This window comes from Capricornis sumatraensis, chromosome 22, assembly GCF_032405125.1.
Source record: "Capricornis sumatraensis isolate serow.1 chromosome 22, serow.2, whole genome shotgun sequence".
Lineage (NCBI taxonomy): Eukaryota > Metazoa > Chordata > Mammalia > Artiodactyla > Bovidae > Capricornis > Capricornis sumatraensis.
Window position 1 is genome coordinate 46408456 of NC_091090.1, and position 21843 is coordinate 46430298.

The 21843-nt window shown below is 47.6% G+C and overlaps 1 protein-coding gene across 3 annotated transcripts; it reads right to left on the reverse strand.

The window, feature by feature from the left end:
* Positions 1-3296: 3296 nt before the first annotated feature.
* Positions 3297-21298, reverse strand: SIRT5 (sirtuin 5). Of its 3 annotated transcripts, XM_068960624.1 has the most exons (8): positions 20789-21287; positions 18999-19132; positions 17568-17793; positions 15777-15864; positions 14945-14998; positions 13510-13633; positions 12870-12985; positions 3297-3756 (listed from the first exon to the last, which is right to left on the reverse strand). In XM_068960624.1, the coding sequence occupies exons 1-8, from the start codon at positions 20901-20903 to the stop codon at positions 3681-3683; spliced, it is 933 nt and encodes a 310-aa protein (XP_068816725.1). In that variant the 5' UTR covers positions 20904-21287; the 3' UTR covers positions 3297-3680. The 3 variants fall into 3 exon arrangements, with proteins under 3 accessions (XP_068816725.1, XP_068816726.1, XP_068816727.1); XM_068960625.1 differs by lacking the exon at positions 13510-13633 and having other exon boundaries at positions 20789-21298; XM_068960626.1 differs by lacking the exon at positions 14945-14998 and having other exon boundaries at positions 20789-21296.
* Between the last annotated feature and the right edge of the window lie 545 nt (positions 21299-21843).

Below are 21843 nucleotides of genomic sequence, written 5' to 3' on the forward strand. Positions count from 1 at the left end.
CCGTGCTGCTGCCGCCTTAGCGGGAATGCCGAGAGCGTTGTTGCTTGGATCCCTGAGCTCCTCGGGGCGGGCTGGTGCAGGTCACGCCGCCCGATGCCCAAGAACCCGGGGACCTCGAGCCCCGGTCGCCCTGTCGCCGCCTCTTTCCGCTCAGAGAGACGCTCAGTTCAGTTCAGTCGCTCAGTCGTGTCCGATTCTGCGACCCCATGGACCGCAGCATGCCAGGCCTCCCTGTCCATCACCAACTCCTGGAGTTTACTCAAACTCATGTCCATCGAGTTGGTGATGCCATCTAACCATCTCATCCTCTGTCGTCCCCTTCTCCTCCGGCCTTCAATCTTTCCCAGCAGCAGGGTCTTTTCCAGGGAGTCAGTTCTTCGGATCAGGTGGCCAAAGTATTGAAGCTTCCGCTTCAGCATCAGTCCTTAATGAACACCCAGGACTGATTTCCTTTAGGATGGACTGGTTAGATTTCCTTGCAGTCCAAGGGACTCTCAGGAGTCTTCTCCAACACCACAGTTCAAAAGCATCAATTCTTCAGCGCTCAGCTTTCTTTATGGTCCAACTCTCTCATCCATACACGACCCAGAGAGCCGCTGGGTCGATCTAAATCAGTATATAGATTCGGCTTCCTCCACTCCGCACTCCCCATAAAAGTGCCGTTTCAAGAGGAGGGAGTGCGCCGTAGCAGCGGGACCCCATGCCTTGCAGCCCTGTTGGCACTGAGGAGAAACAAGGTGGGCGGACCCACAGTTACATCGATCTCGGCACCAAGCGTGCGGTGTGGCAACGTCTGCCGCCCTTTCGCAGGCATCCCTGCCCAGCCCTTGGCCGCTGCCTGTTCTTTGTCCGCACAGACTCTCGCTCCAGACTGCCCCTCCCTCCCCCCCAACCTTTAGAACGTGAGCTCAGTGAGAGCAGGGACCCCCACTTCCCGGCTGTGACCTCGGGACCTTGTCCAGTGACTGCCCATCGCACCTCCACTAAGTGATTGAAACCCGGGTACGGTGTATTTTTATGTCCCGCTCCGCCCCTACTACACCTATTTCATCTCTTAGCGTATGTGGCCATTCAGTGATCTTTGTGTTTTCTCCCACCTGCTCAGCCAGTAAAGAAAACGCCTGCAATGCAGGAGACCCTGGTTTGATCCCTGGATTGGGAAGATCCCCTGGAAGAGGGCATGGCAACCCACTCCAGTGTTCTTGCCTGGAGAATCCCATGGACAGAGAAGCCTGGTGGCCTACAGTCCATGGGGTCACAAAGAGTCGGACAGGACAGAGCGACTAAGCACACACCCATTATACAACAGCAAATGATTCATCATTCTCTGAACTGCTGCTGCTGCTAAGTCACTTCAGTTGTGTTCGACTCTGTGCGACCCCACAGACGGCAGCCCACCAGGCTTCTCTGTCCCTGGGATTCTCTGTCTTGGAGTGGGGTGCCATTGCCTTCTCTGTATTCTCTGAACAAACCAAGCTACTTCATGCTTACCTTGCAGTTGGACATGCTCTTGTACACAGTCCTCACTTGGAACTCCTATTTTACCTGAAAAACCCGCACCCAGGCTGAGTTCCTCTCAAAGCCTTTCAGACACCCTAATGTCCACCCCATCCCCACCCTGCTCATCTCTAATTGCACTCTCCTATGAATCTTTTTCTGTTACTGTAGCTTCCGTGTTGTGTAACACTTTCTGTGCCAGTGGTCCCAACCAAATTCTTCTGAACTCCTTGAAGGAAGGTACAGCCCTCTTAACCACTGTATTTCTAATGTCTATCATAGAGTAGATATTCGATAAATATTAAATTGAATAATCCCTCCTCACATAAATTCTGCAGTATTTTCAATTAGCTTTTCCTTTTCTCTTGGAAGCATCTCCTAGCTTAAAAGCAAGAAGTCCAAAACACGAACAAAAAGTATGAAATGGAACCCAAAAAAGCTACAGGAACCAATAGCCTAGTAGGAAGGTGTTTACAAAGGACAGTTCTGAAATATCTGGGCCTTGGTCAGATAGAAATTACAAATTAAAAACATAGTCAGGCTTCCTCTGCCAGCGTACTGGCTTCCACCACTGCTAACACCAGGGCAATGTATATAGAGTGCTCTGTTGAAAAGGTCGACAACAAACCTCGTAGAAGGGAATGATGGTATATTATGTACAAAGAAGTGTTGACCATTAGTCGCTCAGTCATGTCCAACTCTTTGTGACCCCATGGACTGTAGCCTGCCAAGCTCCTCAGTCCATGGGATTCTCCTGGCAAGAATGCTGGAGTGGGTTGCCATTCCCTTCTCCAGGGAATCTCCCCAACGTAGGGATCGAACCCGGGTCTCTTGTGTCTCCTGCATTACTGGCAGATGGCAACCCACTCCAGTCAACCCACTCTTGCCTGGAAAATCCCATGGATGGAGGAGCCTGGTAGGTTGCAGTCCCTGGGGTCACACGACTGAGCGACTTCACTTCACTTCCCTTCTCTACCATCGGAGTCACCAGAGAAGCCCCGTTTTCATACCGAAACTACATTATAAGTATCATAAATCTCCTCCTACCGATGCAAAGGATCCTTGGCATTTATTAAAAGGCGTGACGTGCAAAGGCAGCACAAAGCTTTACGTCACCATGTGGCTTCTCCGAAATCCAAGGGTGTGAGAGTAAATGCACTTCTGTAAGGGCCGGAAGTGATGTCACCCAGCTGCGTAACCCCTGGGGAGCCCACCTGGTCTAAGGGAGTTAGATCTGTCCGTGCTGGGTGCTGACGGCCACTCCCCGCGTTGGTCTCTGGTGCTTGCTGACAGCAGGCAGCCCTGGGTCTGCATTAGGTGGGGGGAGTTGAAGGGGGGGCTGTGTTCTTCCTGCTTTACAAAAAAGGTACTCTGAGCATATACTTTTTAAGTCCCATGGGAAAAACTCCCTTCCAGGTTCCATGTCTGGGGAAGCTTGGCAGAGCCCACAGGGTGTGTGTTTATAACAGTGAGAAATGTCCTTCCGTGTATATGACACTGAGAAGCAGCCCACAGTCGCCTCTCCCTTTCCTCTTCGGCTGTGTTCAGTTTTAGGAAGCTTTGTTTAACCTACATTTGCATCATTCTTTTTTCTCATCCTGATTTTCTACCTTGCTGCTAATTTTCTCTTCCATCCTTGCATGAGTTCTTATTGTAAGCTATCCCCGCCCCGAACTTGAGGTTAAGGCAGTCAAACAGATAAACACTGAAAAGAAAATGTCCCAAACAAAGACAACTCTTGGGCTAACATTTTTATACAATAAATTACCTACATAGGGAGTGATTTTATTTCCCACCAAACCTTGCACAACAATCAGAAATACCTAAGTTTTACCCCTCTATGTCTATCTTTGCCCGAATAGCAGAAACACAATCAGGAGAATCACTTTGTTTTAGACAATCTAATCACAAAGTTACCCAGTAACCAACCAAACACATCAGACTTATGTTCAGGATCAAACCAAATAACAGGAACTGACTTCACAAGTCCTGTGACTTCTTCTAAACACGGTTACTACTGTTGCTTCCAAGTCCCCATCAACCATTAGCAGTTTGGATTCCAGCCCAGCAATCAAAAGATATTTTCAGACTTTCCAGTATTTGGCTCACCATCCACAAGACTGCCTCCCATGCTGGTGGCTCGGTACGTAGACGCGCTGAGATTTCTTCCTTCCCCAGGATGGCTATGAAACAGTTTCAGTTTCATGAGGAGCGAGGGCTTCGGGAAGAATCGTCCCACACGGCCCCTGGAAATGAAACCTGAAACAGGAGGACGAACACAGCAAAGTTATGAGCAAAGTGAGAATTCTGCTTCAGCAAGTCAACTTTCTTAGTTACAGCCAGAATAAAATCCCGATTCCCATAGGAGTCCTAGGCATCTTGGAGCCCAGTTCTTTCATCGAGTTTCTGACAAGGCCAAATGCAGACACTTTAATATGGGTTGGCACCCTCATTCCCAAGGGAATTTGGGAAAGCAGTTGCTTAGAATTTCAGTTCAGTTCGGTTGCTCAGTTGTGTCTGACTCTTTGCGATCCAATGGACTACAACACTCCAGGCTTCCCTGTCCTTTACCATCTCCCAGAGCTTGCTCAAATCCATGTCCATCAAATCAGTGATGCCATCCAACCATCTCATCCCCTGTCGTGCCCTTCTCCTCCTGCCCTCAATCTGTCCCAGCATCGGGGTCTTTTCCAGTAAATCAGTTCTTTGTATCAGGTGGCCAAAGTATTGGAGTTTCAGCTTCCACATCAGTCCTTCCAATGAACACCCAGGACTGATCTCCTTTAGGATGGACTGGCTGGATCGCCTTGCAGTCCAAGGGACTCTCCAGAGTCTTCTCCAACACCACAGTTCAAAAACATCAATTCTTTGGCACTCAGCTTTCTTCACAGTCCAACTCTCACATCCATACATGACTGCTGGAAAAACCACAGCCTTGACTAGATGACCTTTGTTGGCAAAGTAACGTCTCTGCTTTTTAATATGCTGTCTAGGTTGGTAATAACTTTCCTTCCAAGGAGTAAATGTCTTTTAATTTCATGGGTGCAGTCACCATCTGCAGTGATTTTGAAGCCCACAAAAATAAAATCTGCCACTGTTTCCACTGTTTCCCCATCTATTTCCCATGAAGTAACAGGACCAGATGCCATGATCTTAGTTTCTTTAATGTTGCGTTTAGAATTCAGGTGCCTATAAATGAGAATTTTATTTTAAGGAGGAAGGAGAGACATGATTGTATTTTGTGACTGCTTTGCCAAATTCATAATTGTAAGTTTTATAAACTCTTTTACAACTACGTAAAACCGCCTTCACTGGTACTAAGGACAAGAGAAAATGAACCTCATACACCATGCAGACCATAAGGATCTTAACTGAGTCAGCTGGCCCACACCAATCATTGAAATTCACAACTAGCCCTGATTTGCAGTTAAAAAGTAGGAAAAAGAGAAAGATCAAAGAAAGAAGAGAGAGAGAAAAGAAGAAAAAACAATGATTTCTGCTTCCTTCAAGGGAAAACAGTTATGACAGGAGGAAAAAAAGAAACCAACTAATTCTACTGTGTTATTAATAAATGAAAATCAACTGAGCACAATTTAAAATTAAAAAAAAAGCATCTGGTCCTATTACTTATTCTTGATACAACACAGATTAAGAATGTTCCCTCTGTGCCATGAATGGATGCCCCTGACCAACTGGCATTTCTGATCCTTCTGCCTCCCCTCCCGCAGCCCCACCCCATCCCCACCACTCCCAGCACGAGGAAGGCTGCCCACTAGAAAGCTCCTCCCAGCACAGTCCCTTGAGGACTTCCCAGGAAGCACAGCCAGGCAGAGAGCACTCAGGGACTTCCCTCGACTTGCGCCTGTTCTTTCGTGTGCCCCTTTCCACATTCATCCTCCTCACATTTACCAAAGCAAGCTGCACCTGACCTCACCCATCCCAAATCTTACATGGTGCCTCTTATCCCAGAATGTGAAAACTTAACGGGCTGCCAAACCAAGGGATGTTTGAAACACTGCTGTGGATCTGAGAAAACAAATGGTTTCTAAAGACTGGGTGATATATACAAACAGGGCCACTTCATTCTTGCTTTCAGTAAAATTGAAAGATGCTCTTACAGAATTGCCAAACAGATCACTAAAGTCGATTCAGGAGTACTCTGGATATTTCAGCATATAAGATGGAAGGTGGTCCAAAATCTGAGTGGCCGGAACAAAGTTCTTTCATGCCCGTGGTTTATGTGGCTCTGGTTTCTGAGTATTTTATGTATGGTATTGTTGCTGTTCACTTGCCAAGTCGTGTCCCACTCTGCGACCCCATGGACTGCAGCCTGCCAGGCTTCCCTGTCCTTCACCATCTCCCAGAGCTTGCTCAAACTCATGTCCATTGGGTCGGTGATGCCATCCGATCATCTGGTCCTCTGTCGTCCCCTTCTCCTCCTGCCTTCAATCTTTCCCAGCATCAGGGTCTTTTCCAATGAGTCAGCTGTTTGCATCAGGTGGCCGAAGCACTGGAGTTTCAGCTTTAGCATTGATATTTAGGACTGATTTCCTTTAACATTGACTAGTTTGATCCCCTGGCAGTCCAAGGGACTCTCCAGAGTCTTCTCCAGCACCACAGTTTGAAAGGATCAATCCTTAGGTGCTCTGTCCTCTTTATGGTCCAACTCTCACATCTGTACATGACTACTTAGTTTTTGCAGTTGTCAATTACAGTTGACATTGAAAAGGTAAGTGTTTAGCTTGGAAAATCTGGCCTGCCACCCCCCCAGACTGGAGTTAGAGACACAGATACTCGAAACACAATTCCCCCTGCCCCACTCCAAGACAAGCTGCACACGGTCACAACAGCTCCCTTCTTCGAGCGACCACTGCTTTGATGCTCACCAAGGAAGTCTGTCCTCTCAAATCATACACTATCAGACACTTCACTGTTGGAAATGACGGCAGTAAAGAATGAAAGACTCCTGTGCCTGGAGGACCTCAGTCACATGGCCACAGAGAAGCAGCCTGACTTCCAGCCCAGGCGCGGAGCTCCAGGTGCAAACAGCTGAGAGGTGTCTGGGCCCAGTGTTTCACGCCCACCTCCAAGGTCACAGGACCCTGCGACCACGTTGCAGCCAGAGCGGATCTAACCCCTCTCCACACACACAGTCCTGCTAGCTGCTGAGTTGATCAAAAACGGCTTCCGTGAAATTTCACCTAAACTCAACCCTCCTTCCACATCCTACAGTAACTCCATCTTTTCCTCTGTTTGGGAACACGCAGCAGGGCTCTCTGGGGTCCCCTGCGCTGCGGTGAGTCAGGAAACCTGATCTTCTTAAGATGCAGGTTTGTTTCCTGTGACCACAGGCCTATTAGGCCTGCAGCACCATGAACTCTGCCTCCTCCTAATGGTACGAAATACTCAGCGTGGATGTGTGTGTGTCTCTGTTAGTCATTCAGTCGTGTCCAACTCTTTGCGACCCCATGGACTGTAAGTCACCAGGCTCCTCTGTCCACGAGATTTCCCAGGCAGGGATACTGGGGTGGGTTGCCATTCCCTTCTCCAGGGGATCTTCGCAACCCAGGAATCGAACCCGGGTCTCTTGCATTACCAGGCAGATTCTTTACCGTCTGAGCCACCAGGGAAGCCAGTGGACACTTGAACTAATTCAAAAACCTCACGCTCCACGCATCTACTAAGAGATGCACTTCCCATAGTTTGACTTTTACAGAATTATTAACCAAAATGTATTATTTGTTGTTTTCAACAACTACATAGGATAAATTACTGCGGTGATAATTCCATCTAGAAGAGCTTTTCTGTGGAACAATTTTTAAGGAAACTGAGAATAAATAATTCGTATACTTTGAAGCAGAAGTACAAAACGATAGTCAACAAAAGATTTTCAAGCATAAAAATACATATAGTATAAATTTCTGTGATAAAAATAGGATGGATGGGGATACAAGTTCAAAGAGAAAAAGAAAAAAAGGTTCTCACTGTGGAAAACCCACTTACATATTTGTTTTGTAAATAATGACGGTGGGTGTCAAGTTGCTGTGTCATTCAGACTCCACAAGATACAATTAAAACCAGGACAACGGCAGCTTTGCTTTTAAATGTCTCCTATTTCTAGGGCTTCCTCGGTGGCTTAGAGGTAAAGAATCCGCCTGCTAATGCAGGAGACTCAGGATAGATCTTTGGGCCAGGAAGATCCCCTGGAGGAGGGCATGGCAACCCACTCCAGTATTCTTGCCTGGAGAATCCCGTGGACAGAGGAGCCTGGTGGGCTACAGTCCATGGGGTCGCAAGAGTCAGACACAACTGAGCGACGAAACCACCACCACCAGGAGGATTATGAGTATGATTTATGCAACAAAGGTGAGCCCCAATCTGCAGATTCCTACTCAAAGAAATGGCCTTTTTCTCTATTAAAAAAAAAAAAAAGTAAACGAATGCCCATTTATGCTTTAAATGAAAATGAGATGCTGACGTGTCCTTTTTTTACTATTCTTGCTTTAAGTGACTTTTTTGGTTAAGGGACCACTAGGGCCCCACTGCATGGACTAACAGGGTCCTACCAGATACCTGATGATCTCGGCAGGCAGAGCACTGCCCTTCCCGATCAAATGCGGCCAACCATAAATTACAAGTAACCTCTTCATCCTCCTGAGGGGTACAAACATAAACAAGAAACCATCTATGAAGCTGTTTTCTAGCTAAGAGTTCCTGAGACTTCTAAACTCCGCCTGCAGGGCGCTTTCTCTGGGGACACGTCCCCCGCACACACGGTACGTGCCCTCCACACACTACTACCTCCACCTCCTGGAGCCCCCCTCCCCGCCCCCTCTCCACACACACTGGCCTCCTTGCTGTCCCTCGGGCCTCCCGGGCTGGCTGCCACCTTGGGGCCTTTGCCCAGGTGGTCCTCGCACCTGGCAGGCTCTTGGCCCAGAGGTCCCCTCAGCGAACCGTTTCTTCTCCTCCAGTGTTGTCAGACCCCTTCTCTCTGAAGCCCCCCACCACCCACTGGATCCCGGGCCCGCCTGCTCCCCCCGCCCCCTTCTACCTCTGCTTTTTCCCACGGCCCGATCCCACTCCTCATGGGCCACACAATTTGCACATTTATTATCTTACTGTTCACTGTTTGCCCTCTGAAGCTTCTAGGAGGCCATCTTCACATGGTAGGATTTTTATTTTGTTTACTAATATATCCTATCCCAAGCACTCAGAACAGTATCAGTGGTAAAGAATCTTCCTGCCAATGCAGGAGACGCAGGTTCGATCCCTGGGTGGGGAAGATCCCTTGGAGAAGGAAATGGCAACCCACTCCAATATTCCTGCCTGGAAAATTTCATGAACAGAGGAGCCTGGTGGGTAAAAGTTCATGGGGTCACAAAAGAGTTGGACACATCTGAGTCACTAAACAACAACAAACTCTAGGACATCAGTTCAGTTCAGTTCAGTCGCTCAGTCGTGTCCAACTCTCTGTGACCCCATGAATCGCAGCACACCAGGCCTCCCTGTCCATCACCAACTCCCAGAGTTCACTCAGACTCACATCCATCGAGTTAGTGATGCCATCCAGCCATCTCATCCTCTGCAATCCCCTTCTCCTCCTGTCCCCAATCCCTCCCAGCATCAAAGTCTTTTCCAATGAGTCAACTCTTCACATGAGGTGGCCAAAGTACTGGAGTTTCAGCTTTAGCATCATTCCTTCCAAAGAAATCCCAGGGCTGATCTCCTTCAGAATGGACTGGCTGGATCTCCTTGCAGTCCAAGGGACTCTCAAGAGTCTTCTCCAACACCACACTTCAAAAGCATCAATTCTTTGGCGCTCAGCCTTCTTCACAGTCCAACTCTCACATCCATACATGTCCACAGGAAAAACCATAGCCTTGACTAGACGTACCTTAGTCAGCAAAGTAATGTCTCTGCTTTTGAATATGCTCTCTAGGTTGATCATAACTTTTCTTCCAAGGAGTAAGTGTCTTTTAATTTCATGGCTGCAGTCACCATCTGCAGTGATTTTGGAGCCCCCCAAAATAAAGTCTGACACTGTTTCCACTGTTTCCCCATCTATTTCCCATGAAGTGATGGGACCGGATGCCATGATCTTCGTTTTCTGAATGTTGAGCTTTAAGCCAACTTTTTCACTCTCCTCTTCCACTTTCATCAAGAGGCTTTTTAGTTCCTATTCACTTTCTGCCATAAGGGTGGTGTCATCTGCATATCTGAGTCTAGGGACATAGTAGGTGCTAAATAAACACTCGTGGACTTGGACTAAATTCCAAAGTTTAGAGAAATGGAAAGCTGCACGACTGGGGGTACAGGGCGTGGGGGGCCCACTGTCCTTGGAAGGCCTTGCACCCCAGTCCCTTGGGTACACTAATCCCATTTCTGCTTCAACAAATATACAGATCCTTACATGCCAAAGACCCCTGGGGTTGAGAAACAGTCAAATCCCTGATGCTTAAATCCCCAAATACGTAGTCTAATGGTTTCTCAGAAAATCATCCAAGATAACCATCTGGGACAGGGGAAATGACAAAAAACAAAACAGGAGCCAATTAACACCTTGAAAACATTAATACATTTCGATGGGAGGCAAATACCATGACTCTGTTTCTAAATTAGAATTGGGGCAAAGAATCCAAACAGCTTGTGCAAGGTCGAAGGAGTCTTGCAAAATCCAAATTGAAAATGTAAGCAGAAATAAATAAATACATAAAATGCAGGCATCATTTCCTACAACCTATTTAGGTAACAAATCAGGTGAAAAGGCAGTATCATTTCAATTTTCATTTTTCCTACTAACCTAGAGCTGGGGCTGGCAAAATGTTTTCTGTGAACAGTCAGAGACTTACTGTTTCATCTTTGCAGGCCAGACAGTCTCTGCTGCAACTCTTTACTTCCATTGTTTAAGTGCAAAAGCAGCCACAGACAATACAGGAACATGTGGCTGTGGCTGGGGGCCAATAAAACTTTATTTACAAAAATGTAGTGGGTGGATTCGGAGAAGGCAATGGCACCCCACTCCAGTACTCTTGACAGGAAAATCCGATGGATCGAGGAGCCTGGTCAGCTACAGTCCATGAGGTTGCAGAGTCGGACATGACAGAGTGACTTCACTTTCACTTTTCACTTTCATGCATTGGAGAAGGAAATGGCAGCCCACCCCTGTGTTCTTGCCTGGAGAATCCCAGAGACGGTGGAGCCTGGGTGGGCTGCCATCTATGGGGTCGCACAGAGTCGGACACGACTGAAGCAACTTAGCAGCAGCAGCAGCAGTAGGTGAATTTGGCCTGCAGGCAGTAGTTTGCTGACCTCTGACCTAGGCTAGAGTTCAGCCAACATCTGTTACATCTGAGATGTGAGAAATTTCGGCCTTTGTTAAGATGCATGTTTAAACCAGCTTCTCAGTCACTCTGGGTTTGGTTCCCTGTTTGAAAACCCAAGTAGGATGAGAAGATGACCACGCATGCCTCTTCTAAATGTCAGCTTTGATGATGCCCAGATTAAAGCATCGCTGGCTTCAATGATCAGTTATACTCATCTGGGAAAATTCCAAGACGTTGTGGTACAAAGAGTCTTGGCTTCTGAAAAGGTCCACTGAGCATCTGTTGTGGTTCCGGCGGTTGGTGCTGTTCAGTTCAGTTCAGTTCAGTCGCTCAGTCGTGTCAGACTCTTTGCGACCCCATAAATCGCAGCACGCCAGGCCTCCCTGTCCATCACCATCTCCCTGAGTTCACTCAGACTCACGTCCATCGAGTCTGTGATGCCATCCAGCCATCTCATCCTCGGTCGTCCCCTTCTCCTCCTGCCCCCAATCCCTCCCAGCATCAGAGTCTTTTCCAATGAGTCAACTCTTCGCATGAGGTGGCCAAAGTACTGGAGCTTCAACTTTAGCATCATTCCTTACAAAGAAATCCCAGGGTTGATCTCCTTCAGAATGGACTGGTTGGATCTCCTTGCAGTCCAAGGGACTCTCAAGAGTCTTCTCCAATACCACAGTTCAAAAGCATCAATTCTTTGGCGCTCAGCCTTCTTCACAGTTGGTGCTGTTCAGATCTGATCAAAGTCTCAGACCAGCAAGAGGCCTGTTTATTTGAACAGAGACACTGCTGGTTTTCAGGATGGGAAGCTGAAGAATTTTTGTTGAGGATGAGTAGCAGCTGATGCAGGTTTGTGGTTTTGGGAGGCCCAACTTATGAAGTAATATCATTACACTCCAAGAATTTCGTCTGAACTTGCAGGGAAAACTGCCAAGTTCATTTTCCTTTCACATGAAGACATACACACTGGATGCATATCAGAATCACCCAGGAAGCGTATAAAAGGGGGGGCCCAGGCTATACCTCATACCAGTTACATTAGAATCTCCTGAGTGGTACCCAGTCATCAGATTTTAGAAAAAAAAAATTTTAAGATTTTTTTTTTTTTCAATGTGGACCATTCTTAAAGTCTTCATTGAATTTGTTACAATACTGCTTCTGTTACGTTCTGGTTTGATGGCCAAGAGGCATGTGTGATCTTAGCTCCCCGACCAGGGGTGGAACCCACACCCGCTGCACTGGAAGGCCAAATCTTAACCTCTGGATCACCAGGGAAGTTCCCAGTCATCATTTTTAAAAATACGTCGTTGACGTAAAAGTCACCGACTAAAATATTGACAAGATGCTTCAGTAACGTTTTACATTTTACTTAGTCATTTTGGTGTATTAGTTCATAGTCCACCTAACTCTGGAAAGGAAATTAGACTCTTAGGAATATATAAAGTACATTAAAAGGGAAGACAGAAAAGCAGGGGTGAAAAAAAGAAGGCAAAACAAAGGAGATGTAAACGGAGCCTAGACTGAGACATGTGACTATCCTACAATAATCTATACTTTCCACACAGATTTGGGGGGGCGGGATCGATATCATTAAATGGCCACAAGTACAAGCATTCTTGGCAATAAGACCAGAGAGGAATATGCCCAGGGAGCCCCACGGAGAACAGTGGGTGACGGAGTTGTATGTGGGTGTCTCCCTGGCTTACGTGCTGAGTCTTCAGCTGACCGGCATGTAAAAGCCATTACTATGCTTAGCTTCAACGCATGAATAAAAGTAAAGTCTAAAGCATCAAAGAAGAACTTTCAAAATGTGAAAAACAAAAACCCTACGGCAAACTCCCTGTAAAAACACATGGCCACCTCAATCTACAGTTAATGCTTTCTTCCATCGGTCTACAAATAGCACGTTGTTTTCTTCCATCAAAGCAACTAGACCAAATAAGAAAACACGAACTCTGTGTTACAAAACCAGGACAGCAGGTCAAATCTGCTTGGATGACCACGTCCAAACCTGCTCAGCCCTGTCCGCCTCCCACCCCGGTGACCCCGTACCTGAATCTGTTGGTGGCCGGGGTGGTTTCCATGTTGAATTCGGCCACCGGCACGCCGCGGGCTGACACCTGGGGGGCAAACATGGCCGCAGGATAGACCACGGAGGAAGTCCCGACCTGCAGAGCAGACAAACGGACGTGCACAAGTGACCACACGGTGGAGAAGCAGCGTCTTTGCAGAAAACCTTACGGAAACTCGGGCCAGTCTGCGGCTGCTGGTGTGAGGGAAGGTAAGCTGGGCGGGATAAATGGAGAATGTCTGGGGGACAAGAGGGGATGGGGAGGCTCCCCTTTGGCTGATCCCTAGAATTTAGGAAGGATTTTTTTCATGTTTAGTCACCAAGTCATGTCTGATTGTTTAGAACCCCATGGACTGCAGCCCTCCTGTCTCCCCTTGTCCATGGAGTTTCCCAGCAAGAACACTGGAGTGGGTTGCCATTTCCTTCTCAGGGGATCTTCCAGACCCAGGGATCAAACCCACGTCTCCTGCCTTGGCAGGCAGGTTCTTTACCACCAGTTACCTGGTATGAAAAAGAGAGCTGAGCTTGTGGCAAGAGTGGCAAAGAAATGATCTGGTCACCACCCAAATTAGTCTTAGTTGTTTCTGCTCTTTGAAAAGATCAGGGAAGGCTGTGACTTACCACTAGACACAGGTCACAGAGGGCCAGCTCTTTGTCCACCTCCTCCAGGATGGCAGGGTCCAGGTTTTCTCCAAACCACACCACGTGAGGTCGCAGCAGGCCCCCGCACCCTGCCTCTTCACACCTGTAAGAGTGACATCCTTAACCCACTCCCAAGACCTACTCTTGGGAAGGCCTGCATAGGTGGATCGGCAGAAATCGTAGCCTCTATTGTGTCCGGATGCACTGGGGTGATTTGCTGGTGAATGTGTCTCAGCCAACCTTGACCTTCTCTTTCTAAATAGCGTTCTCTTTCCCAGCTACTTCCTTCCACTCAGGCACAGCCGTGCTCACGGTTAGCTGGACCCAGGAGGACTACTGGACTCAGATTTGCCTTCAACACACAAACCACTTGCTAATGTCATCAATGACTTCCCTCATCTTCTCTCAAATTCACCTCTCTCTTGCCTTGTTGGTAGCCAAGTTCTCCTGTGTCAATTTCCCAAAATCTCTCATCTTTTATGAGCTACTAACCTAGGTCATCTCTAGTCAATGTATTTATTTACGTTCTAAAATAATCTCCCTCAAACTCCATTTTCATCAAATTAATTGCCTAATCAAGTTTATTTTAGATCAAAACTTTAGAATTTAGTCATGAAAACTTACTCTTTTAGGTCAAAACTCTGATTTTAGTAATGAAAATCCTTATTAAGAAAAATTCAGAAGGTTCAGTAAACCAGGGAAGTGTTAGTGTAATTGCTCATTAGGGAGTAGCAAGGTACTTTCATACATTCAATGCTCTGAGTAGCTCTGCAGCAAAGCAAGATGCTTTAAACTTGGTTCACTCTCGTGGTTCCATATTCATTTGGACATGTGACATCTTTTTTCTCCGAGTAGTGCCTACCAACGTCACATGGATCTACTGCCCTATGAAACGCTTTGGGAAAGGCCATTTTAAGGTCAAGTTTTGAAACACTGACATAAAAATCTTTCCAAGTTTTTTTGCTATTGTTAATCTGCACAAATTCTGCTCGGACCCATAACTTTACCTCTGTGAGGCCTCTTACGGCCTCCATAGCCCTGGATTAGTGACACTGATGAGGAGGAGACGGCGGGGAGGACAGTAGCTGAGGCTTCCTGACCAGTTAGGTCCGGGATGCCAGCCACGCTTCACACACACCGGGGGAATGTCTACAACCAGCAGCTTCTGAGACGTTCCAGACCTCAAATGATCCCACCACAACACAGAGGAGAAAGGGACAGGACAGATGTACTTCTCTTAAGCCTGGTTTGGTTCACCCTTTGTCCTTTCACCTTTGACCTCATGGGTCAGGGCTGGTTTCTGCATTGGCATGTTTCAGAGGCATCTCACCAAGTGAACTTAGATTTGGACTCCTACTAATTTTTTTTGTTCAAACTGGAGCACCAAAAACAGATCAAAGTCTTTTTTACTCACCGGGGCAGTTTCTCCACTGGAATTCCGGCATCTTGAGTTTGGGGGTCTGGAGCCCTGAAGTAAATAATATTAGAAAAGGAAGAATGTTACTGATGTAATCAAAGAACAAAGAAATAAGATAACCCAGTAAGATTGTCTCTTTGCCTAGCCATCTATGGCACAAAACCTCTGATGAACACACACTGGCTTACAAGAGGATGAGGAGGGTAGACACAAACAATTGATTATCAGTGGTTCTACTTCAAGAGAGGGAATATGTACAGGAGAGGGGGTGTAGTACTGTTGTGCTAAGGAGAGTTTCATGATTTGCATCATATATGTCACTGCAATTTCAATCACCTGCAATGATATTATATTAATAAGTTACTTATACAACTTATACCAATGGCTAAGTAGAATTTTTCTCAATATTTTGAGTCTACTCTTAATTTTTCCCCCAATTATACTGTTTACAATAGTAAATGTTCATCATAGACATGTTGGAAGGTTCAGAAAGATATAAATCAAAATTGCCATAATCCTGCTGTCCCTGTTAATATGCTGTTGATTTTCTTCTGGACGTTTATCTACATACAGATACATTTACATGGTGAGGGTGGATGTGTGTTTAAATACAAAGCTGGGATCATAATGTATAGAGTTAGAGCCTGTTATTTTCACTTACTGTAACCTGTGAGCAAAATATTTCCCTTACAATATAGCTGTACTGTCTCTAGCTTTATGTCTCATAAATATCCATGGGAGTCATAGATGAATATTCAATTTCTTCATGTTTATAGTCAACTGGAGAGGCAAAACAGCACACACCTATTCCAGAGTGCAGTATACTTACCCTTTTCCTGATAAAGCCGGACAAATTGGACTCTTATAGTTCTCAGCCACAACTCCACAAGAGGTGCATCGAGTCTTAAATAAGCTGCCTGAAAAACCCAAGTTGAACAAGACCGGAATTTAGTATGATCGGGAGCAACGGACTCCACGTCTAAAAGAGTACAAAATGATTTAGTTTCTATACATCACTTTAACAAATGCACCCATCCCGGCTTTCATGGGGAACCTCAAGGCATGTAGTGAGATGGAAAAAGCCAGAACACATGCCCTCCTGGACTTCGTAATCAGGAGAGGAGAGAGGGACAGGAAGTAAGTTACTGCGTGACCAAGGAGCTCTCTGATCACCCAGGTGTTCAGGTGGAATCGAAATGTGCAACAGGGTAGAAGAAGACAACCTAACCCTAAGGGCAGGATTTACTGAGAATACGCCTGATGAAAGCTCAGTAGCTTGGGATATGTTTTACAAAATCTTAATATTGACTTAGTAAAGCTTGAATCTTTTCTACAAAAGCAGCTCAATAAATAATCAAATAATAAATGAAGAAAATAATCATTAAAACTGGCAAAGACTTACTGAGTTAACCCATAGAAGGTGACCTCAGTTCGCTACATAGTCAGCGTTGAGCAGGTCACACAGCAGGGGACACACGCTGGTCCATTCTCTCCAAGCCTTCTTCTTTGAGAAACCACCCCCCTCCTCTGTCCCACGCCAAGCTGATGAAGCTGTCAGTCACATTCCCCAAATACAAGCTGGGGCACAAGTTCCAGACTGGTCTAATTGTGGCATCCTGTCCCTCCAGCAGTAGTGTTTGGTCAAAAAGGACAATGATGGTCAGGCCATCCAGAGATTTATTTTCTGAGAAGATGGTTAAACTGGAGGAAGGGAGCGTGGAGCCCCACTGGGTCACTGCTTCTGGAAATTCTGCAATTTGAAATGCATTTCTTTGCACTGAATTTTTGTAGACTATTAAAGGGCTTCTATGGGTGGCTCAGCAGTAAAGAATTTACCTGCAATGCAGGAGATGCAGGTTCAGTCCCTGGGTCAGGACAACCCTCTAGAGGAGGAAATGGCAACCCACTCCAGTATTCTTTCCTGGGAAATCCCACAGACAGTGGAGCCTGGCGGGCTACAGTCCAAACTGTAGCAGAGTTGGACACGATTGAGCGGCTCAACACAGCATCACAGACTATCCAATGCCCTTGGGAAGAAATTCTGGCATACCCATTTATGCTCTCGTGTGAACAAATTCATTAGATTTTCAGTGAGAAGAGGGAAGAGGAGGGTGTCAGTGAAAGCAGAGAAGAGAAACCAGAGGGACCCCAGACAAGCTCCTCGGTGTCACAGACCCGGTGGGCTCCCAGGAGGGAAGGTCACTGAGCTGGCAGCCCCCTTAAGGCTCCAGGGTGGAGGAGGAACACAGCCGGAGCGGACAGTGCCCACGGAGCAGGGGCAGGGCAGGGAGAGTAAATGGACCTCCCAGGGATGCCAGGCCTTCGCAGCCTGAATCCTGCTAGAGCCCCAGCTGTTCAACGGCCCAAACCTCCTGCTTCCCGGCGCCCAGGTGGGGGTGGGGTGGGGACCATCTGGGAGCACAGGGTCCCCGCAACAGGACCCCCGGGGAGGGGAGAGCACGCAGGGATGAGACCGGCTTCTCCAGGCCAGGCGGTCTGCGCACCAGACCCTGGGGTCCTGGCACCATGCTGCTCTGACTCGGTGGACCCAGCTGGGCCCCAGCAGCACATGTGTTTTCTGGTCTGGTTTCCCCTCCCATGAAGACCAAGGGCCTCTCACCATGGATTTCCAGAAGGTTCTTGGTGCCAGCCTTGTGGTGCAGCTCGTCGATGTTCTGGGTTATGACCACCACCTGTCGACCCTGCCTGTGCAGCCGGGCCTGGCACTCGGCGATGGCCAGGTGCCCGGCGTTGGGCTCCTTGCTCTGCACCACCTCCCGCCGGTAGTGGTAGAACTCCCACACCTGGGACGGGTTCCGGGCAAAGGCCTGCGGCGTGGCCAGGTCCTGGGGGGCAGGCAGGAGGCGGGGGTCAGGGGGGAAAGAAGGGCTGATGCTCTGGAAGCCGGGCCGCGGGGGCACTGGACTTAGGTGGGAGGACACTCCCAGGCGCCCTTGGCTGTGGGCGGCAGGCACACAGTTCCAGGGGGTGTCCTGGGAAGGTTCACATGGGGCCCTGGAGAAATTAGGTTTAATTTCCCCAGCAAGATCGTAACCCGTCCCATCTTCTACTCAGGTGAGCTACGAACATAGAGCAACACATGGGAAGGTAACTTAGGCTGGAAGCCACGTTTTCATGGAGCTCCACATGACATGATGGCTATCTCATTTATCCAGGAAAAGTAAAATGCAAAACGCCCAACTGAGCTATAATGGCCATAGTGGGAAAACTCGGTTTTTATAGGTCCACACACACATACAACTACACATAAAAAAAAAAAAAGTTGTATACATTATAGTAATAGGATATATAAAATACATATTTTTAAAAGTACGATTCCTCCAAACTTCCCTGGTGGTACAGTGGATAAGAATCCACCTGCCAATGCAGGGTTTGATCCCTGATGAAGGAACAAAGATCCCACCTGTGCACAGTGTAGCCAAGATAAATAAATAAAAATAAATAAAGTAAAAAAAAAAAAAGAAATGTTATACACCTTGACTATGGCGGCAGTTGTACCACTATATATACATCTGTCAAAACTCACTGAACTGTACACTCAAAATTGGTGATTTTTATTGCATGTATGTTATATCTCAATAAAAACTGAATTTTAAAAACTCCGTGCCCCCAGAGAACTTATATTCTAATGACCTTTGTACAAAGTTTTGAGCATCAAGGCCTAAGCCTTTAACAACTCAACACTGGTTTTCATTTGTAAAGTTCACAGGAACTTTTTAAAAATGTGTAATTCTTAATTTCAACATGAATAGAAAAGTAATGAATTATGCTAACCAAAGTTTCCCGGTTCCACTTTGGTTACTAGAGGAAATCCAATTGCTATCTGAATAAGGATAATCAATACACGCTGAGAAAGAAAGGAGGCGGCTTTGCTGAGGTTATAATCCTATGGACTTTGCGTCAATGCCAAAAAGAACAGGATAAAAGGGTCACAGAAAATTTCAAAACATTCCCCTCTGATAGAGATTCTGAGTCAAACTGTTAAACGGCTTCATTCAGAGCCTTTCAGAGTTCTGGAAACATTACCAACCTGGGCTTTCCATTTTCTCCAGTAACCTCCCTCTCCTCTGAACGTCGGAACCCCACTCTCAGCACTGATGCCAGCCCCGGAAATGACGACTATGTGCTTGGCTTTTGCAAAACACTTCCGGAAGTCAGCCATATCTAAAGAGAGGAAAATCTTGGTCAATCTAGTGTTTCATTTGGACATTTACGTCCCAGTTCAATTGCTTATATTTTGAAACTTGACCTTGCATGAGATTATACTTTTAAGATAACCAAATAAAAATCTTCAAGATGGCCCTATGCACCTTGTGTGTGAGTACGACGTCTGCAGAAAGGGGCGGGGGTCTGGGGTGAACAGCCCGAGCTCTGAGCCCCACTCTGCCCACTCCCCACCCCCACCATCTCCCACGAGTGGGATCCTACGTGAACTGCTGACTCTCTGCTGTCTGGGTCTCCTTAGCTGTTTCATGTGCACAAGTGTGCTTTCCTGAGAGAGCGGGGCTGCTGGGAGGATTAAAAAAGGCTTCCCAGGTGGCGCAGAGGTAGAGAACCTGCCTGCCATGCAGGAGACACAAGAGGCGTGGGTTCAACCCCTGGGTCGGGAAGATCCCCTGGAGAAGGAAATGGCAGCCTGCTCCAGTCTTCTTGGCTGGGAAATCCCATGGACAGAGGAGCCTGGCAGGCTACAGTCCATGGGGTCACAGAGTCGAAACTGACTAAGCACACACACACCACACATACACACACACACACACACCACACACACACACACACACACACACACACACACACACACTGAGTGGGAATGTATCTTCCTTCTTAAAAGTAAAAGCAAGCTTGTGTGGTGTGAGGGCTGACCTCAGGCCCACTGGACCCCAAAAGCCGTCCCTTCCTCCCCAAATTCACTTCCCTTGGAGGATCCTGCTAATTCCAGTTTCCCTCAGCATCACTACCAGGGTGAGGATGAGGGCCCCTCCCCATGAAAAAATGCTCCGTCCCACTCTGGACACACTCTCCTCTACAGCTCCAGGGAGACTTGGTCTTTTTAACAAGACGGCCCCGGAGACCTGGGGTAACGGAAGGGGACTGAACGCACAGAATGACTCGGCAGCAGGGAGTCGTGGTCACAGCCCGCAGCGTGCGCCCCAGGACACAAGGGCTGGCCCTCCATCTCCAGGCATCCTCCTGCCCAAGCTCAGACCCACAGGGGCAGCAGCTCGCCTTCCGTGAGGGCTCCCTGTGTCCAGGCTCTGCGCCGAGCACTTGGGCATCACACGGTGGCCTGAGCCAAATAGCATCATCCCAGGCTAAGGATCAAGAGCCAGACTGGGAACTGCTGTTATCTCTCCTGCAGCGGAGACTCAGTCCTGGCACCGCCTCCGGCTCCCGCTGTCCTGGGCGCTGCGGCTCTGCAGCCCTCGCACGTGAGATAAGGAAAGGTTGTGTCCCAACCGGCCGGGCCTGAGTGGTTCACAGGCTGTGGGAGCCCCCTCCATGCCCACGCCGGGAGAAGCCAGTGTGGACCTGCATTGCCTCTGGCTGGCCCAGGCCACCCAGTCAGGGTCTGCCGGGCACAGGCCACCTTCCAAGCGTAGCCAATCGGTGCTAAGGCACTGAAGGTTTGAGCAAGACCAGAAGCAGGTTCCTCGGTTGACGGAGCGGGCTCTCTGGTCTCCCCGGGAGGCAGTGGCGACCAAGGCTAACTAACTCTTGGACCAATCAAGCGCCCCTCAGACATGAAACCAGTGATGGAGAAAAGGAAGGAAGAGAGTGGGCTGCAGAGGGAGGTGATGGCACTGTGTATGAAAGACCTACTTGAACTTGGACGAGCCATTGTTAGGCAAATCTTGGTTTGTGTGGAGATTGGAGACGTCAGTCCACAGTACAGCTGGGAAAACAGTCGGTTTGGGACGATCCAGAGAGGTGGCATCAGGTTTTCTGTGTTGCGCTAACAACTGAGATGGACTTTAGAAAAATCACAAAACAAACAGAAACAATCAGAAAACGTTCATATTTCTACAAATATATATATACACACACACACCCCTATGTGGGCTTCCCAGGTAGCACTAGTGGTAAAGAATAGGCCTGCCAATTCGGGAGCTATAAAGAGGTGCGGGTTCGATCCCTGGGTCCGGAAGATCCCCTAGAGGAGGGCATAGCAACCCACTCCAGTATTCTTGCCTGGAGAATCCCTATGGACAGAGGAGACTGGTGGGCTGCAGTCCAGTGGGTCACAAAGAGTCAGCCACAACTGAAGCGACTTAGCATGTGTATACACATACACACATATATAAAAGAATAGCCTTAACAAAAATCTTCAATAGCAATCTTCATGGTGTTCACACAAACACCATCTAAACGGCTATTTACAGTGTGTACTCTCAAGTGCTCTGAGGTGCCTAGAACAGTGGTTTACAAAGTATGGTTCCCAGACCAGCATCATCCCGAGATCTCATCAGAAATGTAAAGTCATAGGCTCCACTCCAGACCCACTGAACCAGGAACTCTTCAGGCAGAGCCCCCATCTGGCTCCAGGTGATTTGGATGAACACTCAAGTTTGAGAACCACAGCCTTAGAGGTTTAGGAAGGAGTTAGATGGGAAAATTCATCTGAAAAACAGGTTCTGATACTTTTAAAAAGGTATGAGAGCCATTGGCTTGACTGTGAGTCAAAATACAGTTTCTATGAGAATGTAAATTCTAACTGAGAACTGAACGAGGCCGGAAAGATATGTACCGTAACAACAAATGGGATTAAGATGAGATCATGTCAAAGAAATCTGTGAGTCTTAAAGCACACTGACTAAATCTTTATCTGTCCCTGAGGAGTTAGACAGGGATAACGGAGAAAGACAAAGACACAGAGA